This window comes from Phocoena phocoena, chromosome 16 (assembly GCF_963924675.1).
Source record: "Phocoena phocoena chromosome 16, mPhoPho1.1, whole genome shotgun sequence".
Classification (NCBI taxonomy): Eukaryota; Metazoa; Chordata; class Mammalia; order Artiodactyla; family Phocoenidae; genus Phocoena; species Phocoena phocoena.
The window spans coordinates 68,288,455-68,304,680 of NC_089234.1; the positions used below are offsets into that span (position 1 = coordinate 68,288,455).

Genomic DNA, 16,226 nt, shown 5'->3' on the forward strand with positions numbered 1-16,226 from the left:
TCATTTGTAAGTTAAAGGCAAAGATTTCAAGATCTGCAATCAGTAAATAAATTTCTGGAAATAACTTTTTTTTCTTTTTTGGCAACACCGCACAGCATGCTGGATATTAATTCATGCCCCCTGCAGTGGAAGTGCAGAGTCCTAACCACTGGACTGCCAGGGAATTCCCTGGAAATAACTATTTTAATGCTGATTGATTTTTTTCATCATATGGAAAAATCCATATAATTCTGTTAGTTACTTATTTGTCTGGATATTTCTCATAAAATAGTTAAAAAATATACTGCTATATTAGTATGTCACATACTTCATAAATATACTACTATTAAAGTCCTGCTGTGATACTGTGTTTAGCTTTTTCTAGTAACTGAAGGATGATTTAAAAAAATTTTTTTGATAGAATTCTCCCAGTCCTTGGTTACATCAGCCTACCCCTGTGACCTCAGCAGATGGTATTGGATTACTTAGTCACATTCCTGTCAGACCTTCCAGTGCAGAGCCTCATCGGCCTCTTAAAATTACAGCACATTCCAGTCCACCATTGACAAAATGTTTAGTAGATCATCATAAAGAGTAAGTTCACCAATGCTTAAAACTTATCTTTTATAATTTTTCTTAATTCAGTTTATAAATAGATAATTTTAACAAATGTCTTAAAACTGGGCTGAATAATAAGTACTATTCTTCTGTTTTTATATTCCTTTAATTTTCTTAATAATATTATAGTGCATGCAAAGTCGTGTTTCACTTTCATGATAGAATAGTAACGCACAGAAGCTATATTTGTATTGTACGAGAAAAAGTGTTTACAGAAACCTTCGTGTATTTTCTTTGCAGGGAATTGGAGAGGAAAGCTTTTATTGAACCACTGCGTTCTGTTGCATCCACATCAGCCAAAAATGACCTGGATCTAACTAGGTCACAGACGGGAAAAGATGGTCACTTGCATAGGCATTTTGTGGATCCTGTATTGAATCAATTACCGAGACCACCCCAGGAGACTGGAGAGAGATTAAACAAATATAAGGAGGAGCACCGTCGAATCCTTCAAGAAAGTATTGATGTTGCTCCCTATACAACTAAAATCAAGGGGCTTGAGGGTGAGAGAGAGAATTATTCCAGAGTAGCAGCGTCATCCTCTAGCCCTAAAAGCCATGTCATCAAACAAGACAAAGATGTAGAATGTTCAGTAGCAGATCTTTATAAGATGAAGCATTCAGTGCCTCAGAGTTTGCCTCAAAGTAACTATTTCACTACGTTGTCTAATAGTGTAGTCAATGAACCACCAAGGTCATACCCATCCAAAGAGGTTTCAAACATTTACACTGAAAAACAGAGTAATACCCTTGGAGCAGCAGCAGCTAACCCTCAGACTCTGACTTCGTTTATATCATCTCTTTCAAAGCCTCCACCTTTGATTAAACACCAACCGGAAAGTGAAGGTTTAGTAGGCAAGGCACCAGAACATATTCCCCATCAAATTGCTTCTCACTCAGTAACAACTTTCAGAAATGATTGTAGGAGTCCTACTCATTTGACAGTTTCTTCTACAAATACACTCCGGAGTATGCCTGCTTTGCATAGAGCACCCGTATTTCACCCACCAATCCATCATAGCCTGGAGAGAAAGGAAAGCAGCTATAGTAGCCTTTCCCCTCCAACATTAACTCCAGTGATGCCTGTAAATGCTGGTGGGAAGGTTCAAGAATCACAAAAGCCTCCGACTCTGATTCCTGAGCCTAAAGACACTCAGGCAAATTTTAAGAGTTCTTCTGAACAGAGTTTGACAGAAATGTGGAAATCTAATAATAACCTCAGCAAAGAGAAAGCTGAATGGCATGTGGAGAAAAGCAGTGGAAAGTCACAGGCTGCTATGGCATCTGTCATTGTACGTCCACCTTCTAGTGCAAAACTTGATAGCATGCCAGCAATGCAGTTAGCTTCCAAAGATCGAGTTAGTGAAAGATCTTCAATTGGGGCAAATCAAACAGATTGCCTCAAATCAGCAGAAGCTGGAGAGAGTGGAAGAATCATTCTGCCAAGTGTGAATTCAGACAGTGCTCACATAAAATCCGAAAAAAACTTTCAGGCTGTCTCACAGGGCAGTGTTCCCAGTTCAGTCATGTCTCCTGTAAATACAATGTGTAATACCAAAACGGATATATTCACATCTGCTGCCACTACCACCAATGTTTCCAGCTGGGGTGGTTCAGAAATAATTTACTCTTTATCAAATACCATTTTGGCCTCTAAATCTTTAGAATGTACCTCTTCGAAAAGTGTCAGTCATTCAGTGGCTCAAACACAAGAATGCAGGGTCAGCACGACAGCTCCAGTTACACCAGCCAGTAGTAAGACAGGAAGTGCTGTTCAATCCAGCTCTGGGTTCTCAGGCACAACTGATTTTATCCATTTAAAAAAGCACAAGGCAGCACTGGCTGCAGCTCAGTATAAAAGTAGTAATGTCAGTGAGCCTGAGCCTAATGCTGTGAAAAATCAGACATCTTCAGCCTCCCCTCTCTTGGATAGCACTGTAGTCTCTAGTACAATTAACAAAGCAAACTCTGTAGGAAATGGGCAAGCATCCCAGACAAGTCAACCAAACTACCATACTAAACTGAAAAAGGCCTGGCTTACAAGACATTCAGAAGAAGATAAAAATACTAATAAAATGGAAAATTCAGGGAATTCTGTATCAGAAATTATTAAGCCATGTTCTGTCAATTTAATAGCCTCTACGTCGAATGATCTACAAAATAGTGTAGATAGTAAGATCATAGTTGATAAATTTGTAAAAGATGATAAAGTCAATAGGAGAAAAGCCAAACGAACTTATGAATCTGGCTCTGAAAGTGGAGATTCAGACGAAAGTGAAAGCAAATCAGAGCAAAGGACTAAAAGGCAACCTAAGCCAACTTACAAAAAGAAGCAAAATGATCTTCAGAAGAGAAAAGGTGAAATAGAAGAAGACTTAAAACCCAATGGGGTTCTCAGCAGGAGTGCCAAAGAAAAAAGTAAATGGAAGTTGCAGAGCAACAATAATAGTGGTAAGTAAATTAATTACTTTTTTTATCTCAAGTAAAATGGGCTGTAAGTTCTTGCAATAATGATGGTGTTCTCTAAAACTTAGAGAGCTAGAACTTAAAGGCATCTTTGACTTCATTTGTATGCCCTGGTGTAATGTATGTGCTCATTGACTTCATTTCTACAAGTACCCTATAAGAGGAAATGAGAGAAGACCTATCAATATTTCTCCATTTTCAAGAGACTTGTAGAAATATGTTTTTACATAGCACTCAGGTTGGCAAAACCCCAGTGTGTAATTTAGTAGTTACTCAGAATTTTGACCATTTCTAAAAATTGTCAAAAGGCAGTTATAACTATACACTAAAAATGGATTTCTAATACAGGCATCCCTTGTTTTATTGTGCTTTCCAGATACTGTTTTTTTTTTTTTTTTTTTTTTTTTTAAACAAATTGAAGGTTTGCGGCAACCCCGTGTCAGGAAGGTCCGTCGGCACCATTTTCCCAACAGCATTTGCTCACTTCATGTCTCTGTCATACTTTGGTAATTCAGACTTTTCCATCGTTACGGTATAATATTTGTTTTGGTGGTCTGTAATCAGTGGCCTTTGATGTTACTATTGAAAAAAGATTACGACTCACTGAAGGCTGAGATGTTGGTTAGCCTTTTTCAGCAATAAACCATTTTTAAATTAAAGTACATGCGTAGTTTTTTAGACATAATGCCGTTGCACACTTAATAGACTGCATTATAGTGTAAACCTAACTTTTATGTGCACTGGGAAGCAAGAAAATTTGTGTACTTTATGGTGGTGGTCTGAAACTGAACCCACCCTATCTCTAAGGTATGCCTGTATTCGGTTTTTACCTGTAACAAGATAATAGTTGAAAAAGAATTCCTATTCACAAAAACTTCCTTGAAGTCCCACTTTTAGAAGAGAACTACTTCAGAGTAGTGTGGATGTAGCCCATATTTCACCCTTTGTCATCTGGAGAAAAATTGAAAACTTAAAAAAAAAAAAAGAAAGAAAGAAAAGAAAACAATGAAATTACCTTCTATTTAACTAATAATGCTACTCATTCAAGCAGTCCTTAACAGTGGGTAAAAGTTAAATAAACGGGATTGGTGATTTTGTTTGTTCATTTCTATATTCAAGAAGAACTTACATAATAAGTAAAAGTTTCAAAACTGATAATATTTGTATTTCATTTGTGGCTACAACAGGGCAGAATAAGTGATACTTGCCAGTAATATTCACTATAAAGTATTTCTGTATGTCTTTACTCTAGAAGTAGTTTTTCTCAGTTTGCTTATTTTTTTTTAGGTATGTTGCACAAGGCAGAAAGCAGTTAATAGTTTCACTATATCCATGTATTCATCCACATACAATATATGAAATATCTGTGACAATGTGGACATTCAAGACGTACTGTAACAAGCATTTGGATGCTTGAAGGCTCTTATTTGGGCCTTTTTACTGAATGAGGTTTTTCCCACATGCCTGTGTGGAAACCAGAGGCAAAGTGAAGGAGAGAAAAACAGGAGGATGGAATCGTAGAAAAGGACAGTCAGAAAGTGAAAGAACAAAGGAAAACAAGCTCAACTAGAGACAGGCTGACAGACTGAAATGCAAACATAGTAAGAAGAAAGAAAGAGGGAGATTGACAACGAAGGATACAGGATACGTGCCATTTATTTGAGTGTTGGATTGCATACTGTGTTGTAATGTGTTCTGTTTACTTCCCCAGTGAATTCAAGAAGCTTAGTGTGGTCAATAATTGTTTCTCTTTTGTTTCACAAAACATTTCTTTTGGTGTCGAGTATTCAAATACTGGAGTTAAACTTACAGAAAACAGAAATAGGACTCGTCCAGCTTTTAACACTTAGAATATTCTTGAGAAGTTAAATTTATAAAATTAACTCTTAATGAAGTACATATTCTGTTTTCATTTTGAGACTGTGTATGTACATGTTCCCAAGTAGGTTTTAAGACAAAGACTGGAATCAGCACTTCCCCCTCCAAGTTGTAATGCTTAGTCAAATCTCCCCTACATAGTGAATAACATTTAGTATCAAACAGGCTATTTTAAGTCCCATTTACTCCCAAGTCCAAAGTAATATTAAGTGACTATTAAATGCCATCTATTAATTATGGGCAGAGTTGACTTGCTTTTGTTCTGGGCTATCTAGAAAAGTTCTCTAAATTGGGAGTTCATAAGTTCTAAACCTGAGTGGATTATCTCCCTCATGGATTAAATATGATCTTTATCCTTTGAATGTTCATTGGGGTTGTCATCAGTCATAGTCAATCGAAAAGAGTTAATCTGCACTTAAAGAATGTAATATGATTGCATAGACTATTATACATGTATAATTATTACACAAATATGCATATCATAGTTTTTAGTACATTCTAAAGCCAGGTACAATAGAATTTGCTTTATCTGCTGTTTTAGAAAATCTTCATATCTGCTGCCTTTTGTTACTGATAATTAAAAGTTGAATGCTTTTTCGCGACTAATTTTTTACATCATTTTATGTACTGAAATTTCCCATCAGATTTAAATGTAAGTCCTGTGACACACAAAATCAGTGGTTTAACTGTCAGCAGAGTTCATTTCTATATCTCAAAAAATATTTTTAAGGTGAAGGCATATCAGAGGTTAAAGGTTAGCATGTATTTTTCTCTTATTTTCTTCCTCAGTTTTCTGTTGCTAGAGCAGCTGCTTTGAGGATTTACTGATAGAGAACTAAGGTTGAAAATGTTCTTCTGGTATAAAGGAAGAAGAAATATCCATTGAGTTAGGTATTTTTCATTGACTAAGTGTCTAAATCTCAAACTTTTAGATTTTAGATGTTACCAATAAATTATATATATAGAATTGAAAAATGGAGTTTTATTTTATTTATTGTACAAATAATATTACAGTAAAATTCATAAAAGAAGTTAGGCATAGTCATGTTTGGCCTAGTCTAGAAGCAAAAAACATAATATCAAAAACAGTCTACATGACCTGGACCTTCATATCTTTATAATTTATTCATTCATTTAAAAAAAAGGTCCAAGTGTCCATTTCATGTCACAGAACTGAGAGTTGCTTTGAAATGCCTGGTTCTTTCTTTATAATACTATTTAAATTGTTCACGGTAGTATGGTTATCCATACTCTTGGAATTGTTCCATTGTCTGGAATGTAAAAGCATATTGGTTAATGGTTGTTTTCTAGTCTAAATAGAAAGATTACATTTAGTTTATTCTAGTGTAATAGATAAAATAAATAAATGATTGGAAGTAATATAACAAATAAAGATTTATCAGCAGTGTACTACTGTTGTTCATTCTGACTTCAAGAAGCTCTGAATTTTTTATACAGTCCATAGGAGAAACGTGTCTTATACACAGTGGAGGAAATAACAAACATTTTACACAAGCCTTCTGGAAACATTTTTATTCCATAAGTGGTATGTGTGCCCACATACATGTTTCTCTAGTGGATTAAGCCAAATGGCTCCTTGCCCTAAATTAGAGAAAGAAGAGGGGAGAACATGTAATCGTAAAAGAATCAGGCAGCAGTCATAGAAGTGCTTAATAACTGGAACCTATTTCAAATGGGCCACCCTGGAATTTAAACACAGCACTTCCTATGTTAAGATGTATGTGATCTTGCCGTAATTGTACTACGTATGCTATCAACAGGTAAGTTGACAGTGAGAGCTCAGAACAAGAGTTCTGCTGTATCTTCTGCAAGAATTATATAATCTCAGGAGAACATTTGAACTGCCTCTGATCGGCAAAATGGGTATGATTAGTAAACACAAGGGTAGGAAATACAGTTTATTCATTCAACATGATAGAAATAACAAACTATGTAAATCTCAGGTCTGGCATATAGCTACATAAATATGGGCAGTGTAAGTACGCTGATAGGTGTCAACAAATACTTGCTTGTCCCAACGTGCTTTTAAGTGAATATATTTTTAAAAATTGAATAGGCTACATTTAACTTAGGTACAATATAATGTTTTGAGTTCTTGCTGCTCTGTAGATGACTGATTACTTGAGCCCGTGTTATTACAACAATTAAGTTCAAGTTAATGAACGTGATGGAGCAATGATGCAGAGTATAGTAAACAAATTAATTTTTTTCCTGCAAGTATTAAATTGTATAGTGCGTTTGAGTTTTGTTTTTCTTTAGACTTCTCTGATGCCTTTTTTCTTTATACCATCAATAAAGACAGGCAGGTTAATATTGGCTTTTTTCTTTTACATCCTTCAAACCCTTTGATTTTTCTAAAAGATACTGCTTCTATCAAATATTGATACCAAATGGAGGACATTATAATAGGGAGAGATATTAGGAGAAAAATCTTAGCTCCTCTTCCCACAAATATAGTGTGATAAAATCGAAATTTGTCTTGATCCACATTTACCTTTGGAGAATCAGATTAAGTATTTCAAAACAATATAAATATATTGAAACTAGCCTGTAGTTTCTAGAAGTATTAACTTTTGGTCTTTAGGTCCTTCCTGTGCATCTTAAAAGAGCCTCCTCCTACATATAACAAATTTCTGTGTAGAAGAGCTGCATTTTTATCTATAGATTTACAAAGAAAATGAATGATTATCATGTTTGCTACTATACAAATATGAATATTGAGTATGTGAAGATTTCAGTCAGCTGGAAAATTTACTCACGTCTGCATTTCCATTATACTGACATTAAGAGTTCATTTGGTTAGTAGAATAGTAAATAGAAATGCTGCTATGGACTTTTTAGTTATTAATGAGTACCTTGAACTATAATCTCTTTTCTGCAGTCTCAGTATATGATCACAGTTGTATGATTGACTTGAACTGTTTTTTTTTTTTTTGCCTTTATTCTCAGTGATCTTTAATTGATTTGAATATTATCTCGAGGAGTTTACCTTTCTAAAAAGTTATAATCTTGCTAATACTTTCCTACTGCTTTTACAGCTGGCATCCCTCGTTCAGTATTAAAAGACTGGCGTAAAGTCAAGAAGCTGAAGCAAACTGGGGAATCCTTTTTACAGGATGACTCCTGCTGTGAGATAGGGCCTAATTTGCAAAAGTGCCGAGAATGTAGACTTATTCGGAGTAAGAAGGGAGAAGAACTAACTCACTCACCAGTGTTTTGTAGATTTTACTACTTTAGACGGTAAGTTGAAAATAGGTAATTGGGGGAAAATATGGTGATAGGATATTGGAAATTGTACTGTCATTCTGAGGGATTTTTGGAGGTGGGAATGAGGCTTTGAGCCTCTGTGTTTCTGAAGCATTATAAAAAGACACTAAACTTTTTGTGTGCCAAATTTAACAATAGGTTTAACTGTTAGACTAAATTCATATTCACACTGCTACTTGTTTTCATATGACTTTTCTCTTCTAAGAGATTTATTATTCCTTAATGAGAAAATGTTAGTATTTTTTCTAAATTATAGGAAACAGCAGTTTAAGTTTTTTCTTATTTATGTAAAACAAAACAATGTCACATTTATATCTGTGCATCAGCCACGATAAAAGTCTATAAATCTGGGTGAACCATCTAGGCATTAAACTAAGTCAGTATGTTGCATTACAGATACCCATACTTAGGGTTTTGTTTGTTTTTTTAAAATTTATTTATTTTTGGCTGCATTGGGTCTTCGTTGCTGCGTGCCGGCCTTCTCTAGTTGTGGTGAGCAGGGGTTACTCTTCATTGCAGTGCGGGGGCTTCTCATTGCGGTGGCTTCTCTTGTTGCAGAGCACAGGCTCTAAGCGTGCGGGCTTAAGTAGTTGTGGCACACGGGCTTCATTGCTCCGCGGCATGTGGGATCATCCTGGACCAGGGCTTGAACCGGTGTCTCCTGCATTGGCATGCAGATTCTTAACCACTGCGCCACCAGGGAAGCCCAAGAAAATGTATTTTTTAATTTAGCATTTTTTTTTTTTTTAAATCTCAGTGAATCTTAAGGTGATTTATGGTATTTTCAACTTTAGAGGGTGCTGGCTTAGATTATGTATAAAATAACTGCATTGCTCAAGGCAGCATTCGGCCAACATTTTAACTCTTTTCCTCATGAAACACTTGGACAGTTTCCATTTGACTGGAGTTAAATCGTTAAGTATAAGTGATAGGTTATTTCAAGAAATAAGATTTTACCTAAAATTGGTGCCACTGCATTGCCATTTGTGTAGCACTATGGGAGTCAAAAGTTGGTTAAATTTTATTAATAAAGTTTGTATATATAAACAACCACTCTATTTTCATGTTTTTTAATTGTAAATTTATATATTTATAATGTAATATAAAAATATAAATTAATTATACATTTACAACTTTTAAAACCTGGACTTCTGTCTTGTTATCTAATGCTTTTATGTTTTAATGTTTCAGATTGTCTTTTAGTAAAAATGGAGTGGTTAGAATAGATGGCTTCTCTTCTCCTGACCAATATGATGATGAAGCTATGAGTCTATGGACACATGAAAATTATGAAGATGATGAAGTAGACATAGAAACTTCAAAATACATCTTGGATATAATAGGTGATAAGTTCTGTCAGTTAGTAACATCTGAAAAAACAGCTTTGTCCTGGGTGAAAAAGGATGGTAAGGAAGTTAAATACTTAGAACATGCAACTATTCACATTTTATTTTAAGAATTTCTCTTTAGAATATGTTTTATCTGTGGGAGAAGTCCTTAATCTTACCTAGGCTTGTTTACTTTTAATTTTGATAATGACACTTTTATGTGCAAATGTACCTATATGTAATTAAGGTAACATATTTTCCAACTGAGGTTGAATTGGATTAGCAATTTGTGAAATTACAATAGCATTTTGGTGTTTCTGCCATTATGACATAACTGAGCACGATAGACACTTTGGATGTGCAATTGGGAAGCTTCAGCATTTGCCATATAAAGACATAATCCATCCCAATTATTTAAGCTTTTTATCTCGTGTGATTCATCACAGTCTTTGGAGTTAGATAGACTTACATTTGTATCTCAACTTTATTCCTTGTTTAACTGTATGAAATGGGAATGATAACTACATCATAGGTTTGTTTTTAAAGTAGTTATGTTATATTTACTAAGTAAAGCACCTAACGTACTAGGTGCTCAAAATGTTAGCTTCTTTTCCTTCCCATCCCTTAAGTCAGTAGTTCGTCCCCCAGGGGACATTTTTGCAATGACTCAAGACACTTTTGGTTGCATAACTGAAAGGTGTTGGGGGTATAGAGAATGAGCATCTGTAGGTGGAGCCCCAGATGCCACTGCGCAGGGTAGCCGCCCACAAAAGAGAATTATTCATCCAAATATCAAGGGCGCCAGGATTGAGAAACCCTCCATTAGATGTAAGTCTTCTGAAGAGAATTACTAGTTACATCAAGGAATCTGCTATTGATTGTTAATTAATAAATCCTTCGAAGTTTTTGGTTCGCCTTTAAATTTTTGTTTTTGTGCATTTCAGTGAAAATTGTATGGAAGAGAGCATGTTTGCCTTTAAATTTTTATTTCCCTGTATTTCAGCCAAAATTGCCTGGAAAAGAGCAGTGAGAGGAGTCCGGGAGATGTGTGATGCGTGTGAAGCAACATTGTTTAACATTCATTGGGTTTGTCAAAAATGTGGATTTGTGGTCTGCTTAGATTGTTACAAGGCAAAGGAAAGGAAGAGTTCTAGAGGTTAGTTGTAACTTCATATAAATTGAAATTTTTTTTTAGGACCACTCATCTGGAAAATTAGATGAATTAGGTGAGTTTTTTCCCTACCTTAATTATGAATATATTACATTAAGGAAGTTTTATGAAGCTTATGTTTAAAAAAGGAGGAGTTAACCACAGTTTATTAAAATAGCCAGATTTTCTACAATAAAACTGCATCTACATCTTTTTAGCCTGATTAGTAGATCCACTCTCTCATTTCAGTCAGATTAATGCAGCCCAAATTTAGGTTAGGCTTTGTAGCTTTCAGATTCCACTGTGTCACAGCCTGAAGTGTCTTACAGAACCTGTTAATTTATTTATTTTGGCTGTGTTGGGTCTTCGTTTCTGTGCGAGGGCTTTCTCTAGTTGTGGCAAGCGGGGGCCACTCTTCATCGCGGTGCATGGGCCCTTCACTATCGCGGCCTCTCCTGTTGCGGAGCACAGGCTCCAGACACGCAGGCTCAGTAGTTGTGGCTCACAGGCCTAGTTGCTCCGCGGCATGTGGAATCCTCCCAGACCAGGGCTCGAACCCGTGTCCCCTGCATTAGCAGGCAGATTCTCAACCACTGCGCCACCAGGGAAGCCCCAGAAGCTGTTAATTATACAGTCAAGCACATAAGTCACAATTGCATACTTAACTAGGGGGAATTGATTTTTCTAAAAATTGGTCCATAAAGTTTAAATCCAAATGTTCAAGAATATGCTACCACTAGCACCATTTATCCACTAGTTAGAAAATGAAGAAGTCTTTATTATAATGAAAACATCCTTTGAAATGATTATTTCTAATTTCTAGAGAAGTAAAATGGCACAAAACAGTGTTCTGCGTGTTAATACATTTGGAAGATAATAGTTTTAAAAAGAAAGTAACTAACTGTACCTTTTGTCATGGTACAAGTGTTTTAGAAGAAGTTCATCCAAGGCAGTTAAGGAAGTAGCTTACGTAAATACTGGTAACCTGAAGGTTTGGGGGGTAAAGTCTTAATGAGAAGATTCAAACTGTGGAAGTATTAGAAGTAAAATCATGTTTAGTGATAGGCTGTTTATTCAGTATCTAAAAACAGTGAAGAATGTCATTTTCATTCCAGGCAGCTCTTTTTCAAAGTAGTATGTCAGATAGATGAACCATGATTTAGCCATCAGTATCTTTTCCACTGATAGGATTACTAAAACTAGGCCCTTTCTAACCCTTTTTCTTATACACCCAGCGTTTACCAAAGAGACTTGAGCAAGCGAAGCATCTACAGCTAGTTGTTTCTGTGATACGCAAAAGATACGAGTAAAATGTAAAACCATAATAAGGAATGCATTTTAGGCCGTTAACTATCTTCAAAACCCTAAAAATCTATTTGGATACTTTTGGTTGATAGAAGAACTAGCTGCAGTGTTATAAAACTTCATTCCTTTTTACTGGTTCTGTGTTACTTTCATTTTCCCTTTGCCAAATTAAAAAGAAATTAATTTTAATGTATTATATTTTGTTATATTGTATGCATATATAAGCATGACTTTTTTTTAAACAAGATAGGGTATGCATAATAAACCTAATAGTTGTGTTGCTGTCGGTTATCATAGTACTGTTAATTTTTAAAGTATAGCCTGTCAGTCACCGTATTGTTTTTTTAAGTATAACCTATATGCCTTGAGTTGTATTCTGTTTTATATATATATATATATTCTTATTTCACTGATAAATATTGTAATAAGCTCACATTGACTAGGTTATAGCTTTATATAGTGGTAACTAAACCTAGTGTCTAAAATATAACTAGTTAGAGAACATTTACAAGTTACTATGTAGGTTTTGTAGGGAAAGTCAGAACGCTTTTAAAGAAAACCAGTTTTAGGCTAGATTTGAATTTTATTTCCTCTGAAACTTTTCATGAAATAGTTCTAGATTTTTTTATGCTGAATTTAATGACCTTTTTGATACTTAACTGAAGCTCCTACAGCCACGTCATAGATAAGTAGTTATCTATATCATTAAATTTATAGAAGCTGTCCTTGAGATCAAGGTATTGAATATTTTTCCTTTGTATGATATGCCTCATGCTATGCCTTAATACATCAACTCTTCCAGGTATGGAGCCTTACTGCAGTAATAGCAATTAAATACTGTCTTATCAAGTTGAGGCTTTTCACATGTCTTGTGACAGTTTGTGTCTTTGACCCATTAGAAAAAAATGAGTTGGCAGTAGCCTCAAACTTATGAGTCTAATGTGCTAAGATCAGGCAAAAGCCCTGTTTGGCACAAATAGTTAAGAGTAAAAAATTAGCTACAGGGAAGATTGAGGTGACTAATACATTAATGAGACTAAAGAATGGTCATTTTAGAAAAGGCTAGTAACATTGTATCTGTTTTGTATCATGTTTTTATAAAATTCTCAGAAGAGTGGAACTGTTTTTTTTTTTTTTTAAGAAGCAAACATATGAAGCCTACCGTTGACATTTTACATAATTGCTAAACTCTTTATATGTAAGCCATCAATTTTATAATTCTAAAACCATGACTAATATAGAAGTACGTATGTTACTATCTTACAGATAAAGAACTGTATGCTTGGATGAAGTGTGTGAAGGGACAGCCTCATGATCACAAACATTTAATGCCAACTCAAATTATACCTGGTTCTGGTAAGTATAAATATACATTTTTTGGCTGCATTGGGTCTTCGTTGCTGTGTGCAGGCTTCCTCTAGTCGTGGCGAGTGGGGGCTACTCTGGGTTACCGTGCACAGGCTTCTCATTGCAGTGGCTTCTCTTGTTGCACAGCCTGGGCTCTAGGCACGCAGGCTTCAGTACTTGTGGCACTCGGGCTCAGTAGTTGTGGCTCACGGGCTCTAGAGCGCAGGCTCAGTGGTTGTGGCACTTGGGCTTAGTTTCTCCGCGACATGTGGGATCTTCCCGGGCCAGGGCTCGAATCCGTGTCCCCTGCACTGGCGGGCGGATTCTTAACCACTGAGCCACCAGGGAAGCCCTAAATACACATTATTGACTTAGTAGTGTAACAGGTCTTTGTTGTTCCAGATTACTTAGAAGTATGTCAATAGTAGTAGAAAGAAGTGGTAAGGTTTATGTAATCTTGAATTGTTATTGCTCTGTTCTTAGAATCCTCTGTGTAATAAAGTTAGCAGGATAAGCCCAGACCCAGTGATGAAGAAAGCCTTAGAGGAGGAACCATTTTAGAAGGGGAAAACTGGGAATTCTCCGGCAGTCCAGTGGTTAGGACTCCACGCTTCCACTGCAGGGGGCATAGGTTTGACCCCTAGACGGGGAACTAAGATCCCACAAGCCACACCACGCAGCCAGAGAAAGGGGGGTCGTGGGACGGGGAGACCAGAGTGTAATGAAAAAGCATATTAGATGTATTTATTACAGGTTATTCTACTTTTTTTTTGTTTTTGTGAGCATAATGATTTTTGATTATAGAGGTAAAAGAAAAGAATAGAGAACATGGATTTGGTTGAATGAACAAACCTGAAATAGATGGAAGGGATGAAGGAAAAAATGGAAAAGAAGTTGAAAAGGCACAGAAAACCTCCACAAGAAAAAGAAAAAATTTTTATAATCTTAACAACTAGTGATGATCTTTTTATTAACCATTATATTTTGTAGTTTTGACAGATCTTCTAGATGCGATGCACACTCTTAGAGAAAAATATGGTATTAAATCCCATTGTCATTGTACTAACAAACAGAATATCCAAGTTGGAAATCTTTCTGCTATGAATGGTGTGTCTCAAGTGAGTAAAAATCTATTCAAATAAAATTCATGGTTAATCAGCTTTGATATTTGAAATCCAGTTTAGGACTTGTGTTTTATAAATTACATTTCCTGTGTTACTGTATAAATGTAACCTCTATTTTTTAACTCTGAATAATTGAAGAAATAGTATTTTAAAAATTCAACTGTTCTACCTTTGTAGGTTTTACAGAATGTTCTTAATCACAGTAATAAAATTTCTCTGTGCATGCCTGAGTCTCAGCAGCAAAATACCCCTCAGAAGCCAGAGAGTAATGGCAACAGCAGCCCAGAGAGTGATGTAAGCACAGACAGCAAGGTAACTCCTCCAGAATCCCAGTCACCACTGCACTGGTTAGCAGATCTTGCAGAGCAAAAGGCCAGAGAGGAAAAAAAAGGTAAACCTAGTTTATTATCTAATAATTGTAATCAACAGTGTAGTATCATACATAAACATGCTACCGTTCACTTAGAACGGTTTACTTTTGTCTTTTGCTCTCATTGTGGCTTAGGTTTTAACATTGTCTTTTCTTACTAGGAACTCGACTTCCTGTGATCTTATCAAAGTTAGTTACAGAATCATCTGTAGATGAGCGTATCAATAAAGCCACCAGGGCGATAGATTTGTAACTTTACCTACACTTTCTCCCCGTCTTAGCTATAGCATTTTTCCTTTGTGACAGGTACAAACTCACCTACATGTCTAAAACACTGAGGAAGGCCTTTTCATATTCAAACTATTTGACTCCTGAAGGATCTAACCCATCCTCTGGTGTGTGTTCAGGTGAATAAATGACTAGTGCTACAGTTTTCATCTCTCACTGTAAAATGTAGGATGCCAGCTTTGTCTGTACTTTAGCAGCATGTTTAATTCTATGTGAATTTTGTAAAATGTTTTATTTCAGAAAACAAAGAATTTGCCCTTGAAAAGCAAATTAAAGAAGAGAGAGAACAAGACAACCCTGATTCTCCCAATAGCAGAACATCACCTCCTGTGTCCCAGAATAATGAACAAGGCTCAACATTACGAGATTTGCTGACCACAACAGCTGGCAAGCTACGTGTGGGTTCTACAGATGCTGGCATTGCCTTTGCACCAGTTTATTCAATGGGAACCCCCGTGAGTGAGATGCCAGATTTTTGGATTTCATATGGGCCTTAAATTTAGATTTGGGGTCTTGGCTGTGAACTACACAATAAATAGATGCACATGAAATCAAATATACCAAATTGCTAAGCATGTTCCTATTTGCATTATAATTCTCATAACTTAAAAGCCAGAGATTTTGTTCTTTTCCCAGGTGGAAAGGGTTGCAGAGGGGCATTTTGATTCCAAAAGAGTCCTAACATACTCCTTCAGAATTTGGTATCTAGTTGGGGGAGGGGGGGCGGGCAGGGAATGACATGGATGTGAATGTTTTGTTTTGAAATGCTTCAGTGTTTTGTTAAAATATTTAGACATCAATTTTTGCTTTAATTATTCACCAAAAAAGTTAAAAAAAAATAAAAACAAAAATTGCATAGGTAGACACAAATTTTTAGTGGCTTTTAAAAGTATTTGGGAGAGTATACCTATTTGTTCCCTCTGCCCCAATCCTAAAACGATGTAAAAGGAAGACCACACTTCTGGTTTCTGCAGATCCAGCGGTTTCTCACATGGAGACCACCCTACTTCTGCTTCCCACTGTCAGGAATAGTGTAGGGACTAGAGATCCATATCCATTGACATGATTCTTTTTTTTTTTTTTTTT

At 35.9% G+C, this 16,226-nt stretch overlaps 1 protein-coding gene across 2 annotated transcripts in view; it reads left to right on the top strand.

Moving 5' to 3' along the window:
• Positions 1–16,226, top strand: part of JMJD1C (jumonji domain containing 1C) — a 246,084-nt gene that overhangs the window by 210,205 nt on the left and 19,653 nt on the right. For both annotated transcript variants that reach the window (XM_065893794.1, XM_065893795.1), the window contains 9 exons: positions 401–573; positions 838–3,044; positions 8,000–8,201; positions 9,420–9,634; positions 10,560–10,712; positions 13,278–13,367; positions 14,349–14,476; positions 14,660–14,873; positions 15,381–15,595. In XM_065893794.1, the coding sequence (XP_065749866.1) occupies positions 401–573; positions 838–3,044; positions 8,000–8,201; positions 9,420–9,634; positions 10,560–10,712; positions 13,278–13,367; positions 14,349–14,476; positions 14,660–14,873; positions 15,381–15,595 (3,597 nt within the window). The remainder of the gene's footprint in view (positions 1–400; positions 574–837; positions 3,045–7,999; positions 8,202–9,419; positions 9,635–10,559; positions 10,713–13,277; positions 13,368–14,348; positions 14,477–14,659; positions 14,874–15,380; positions 15,596–16,226) is intronic.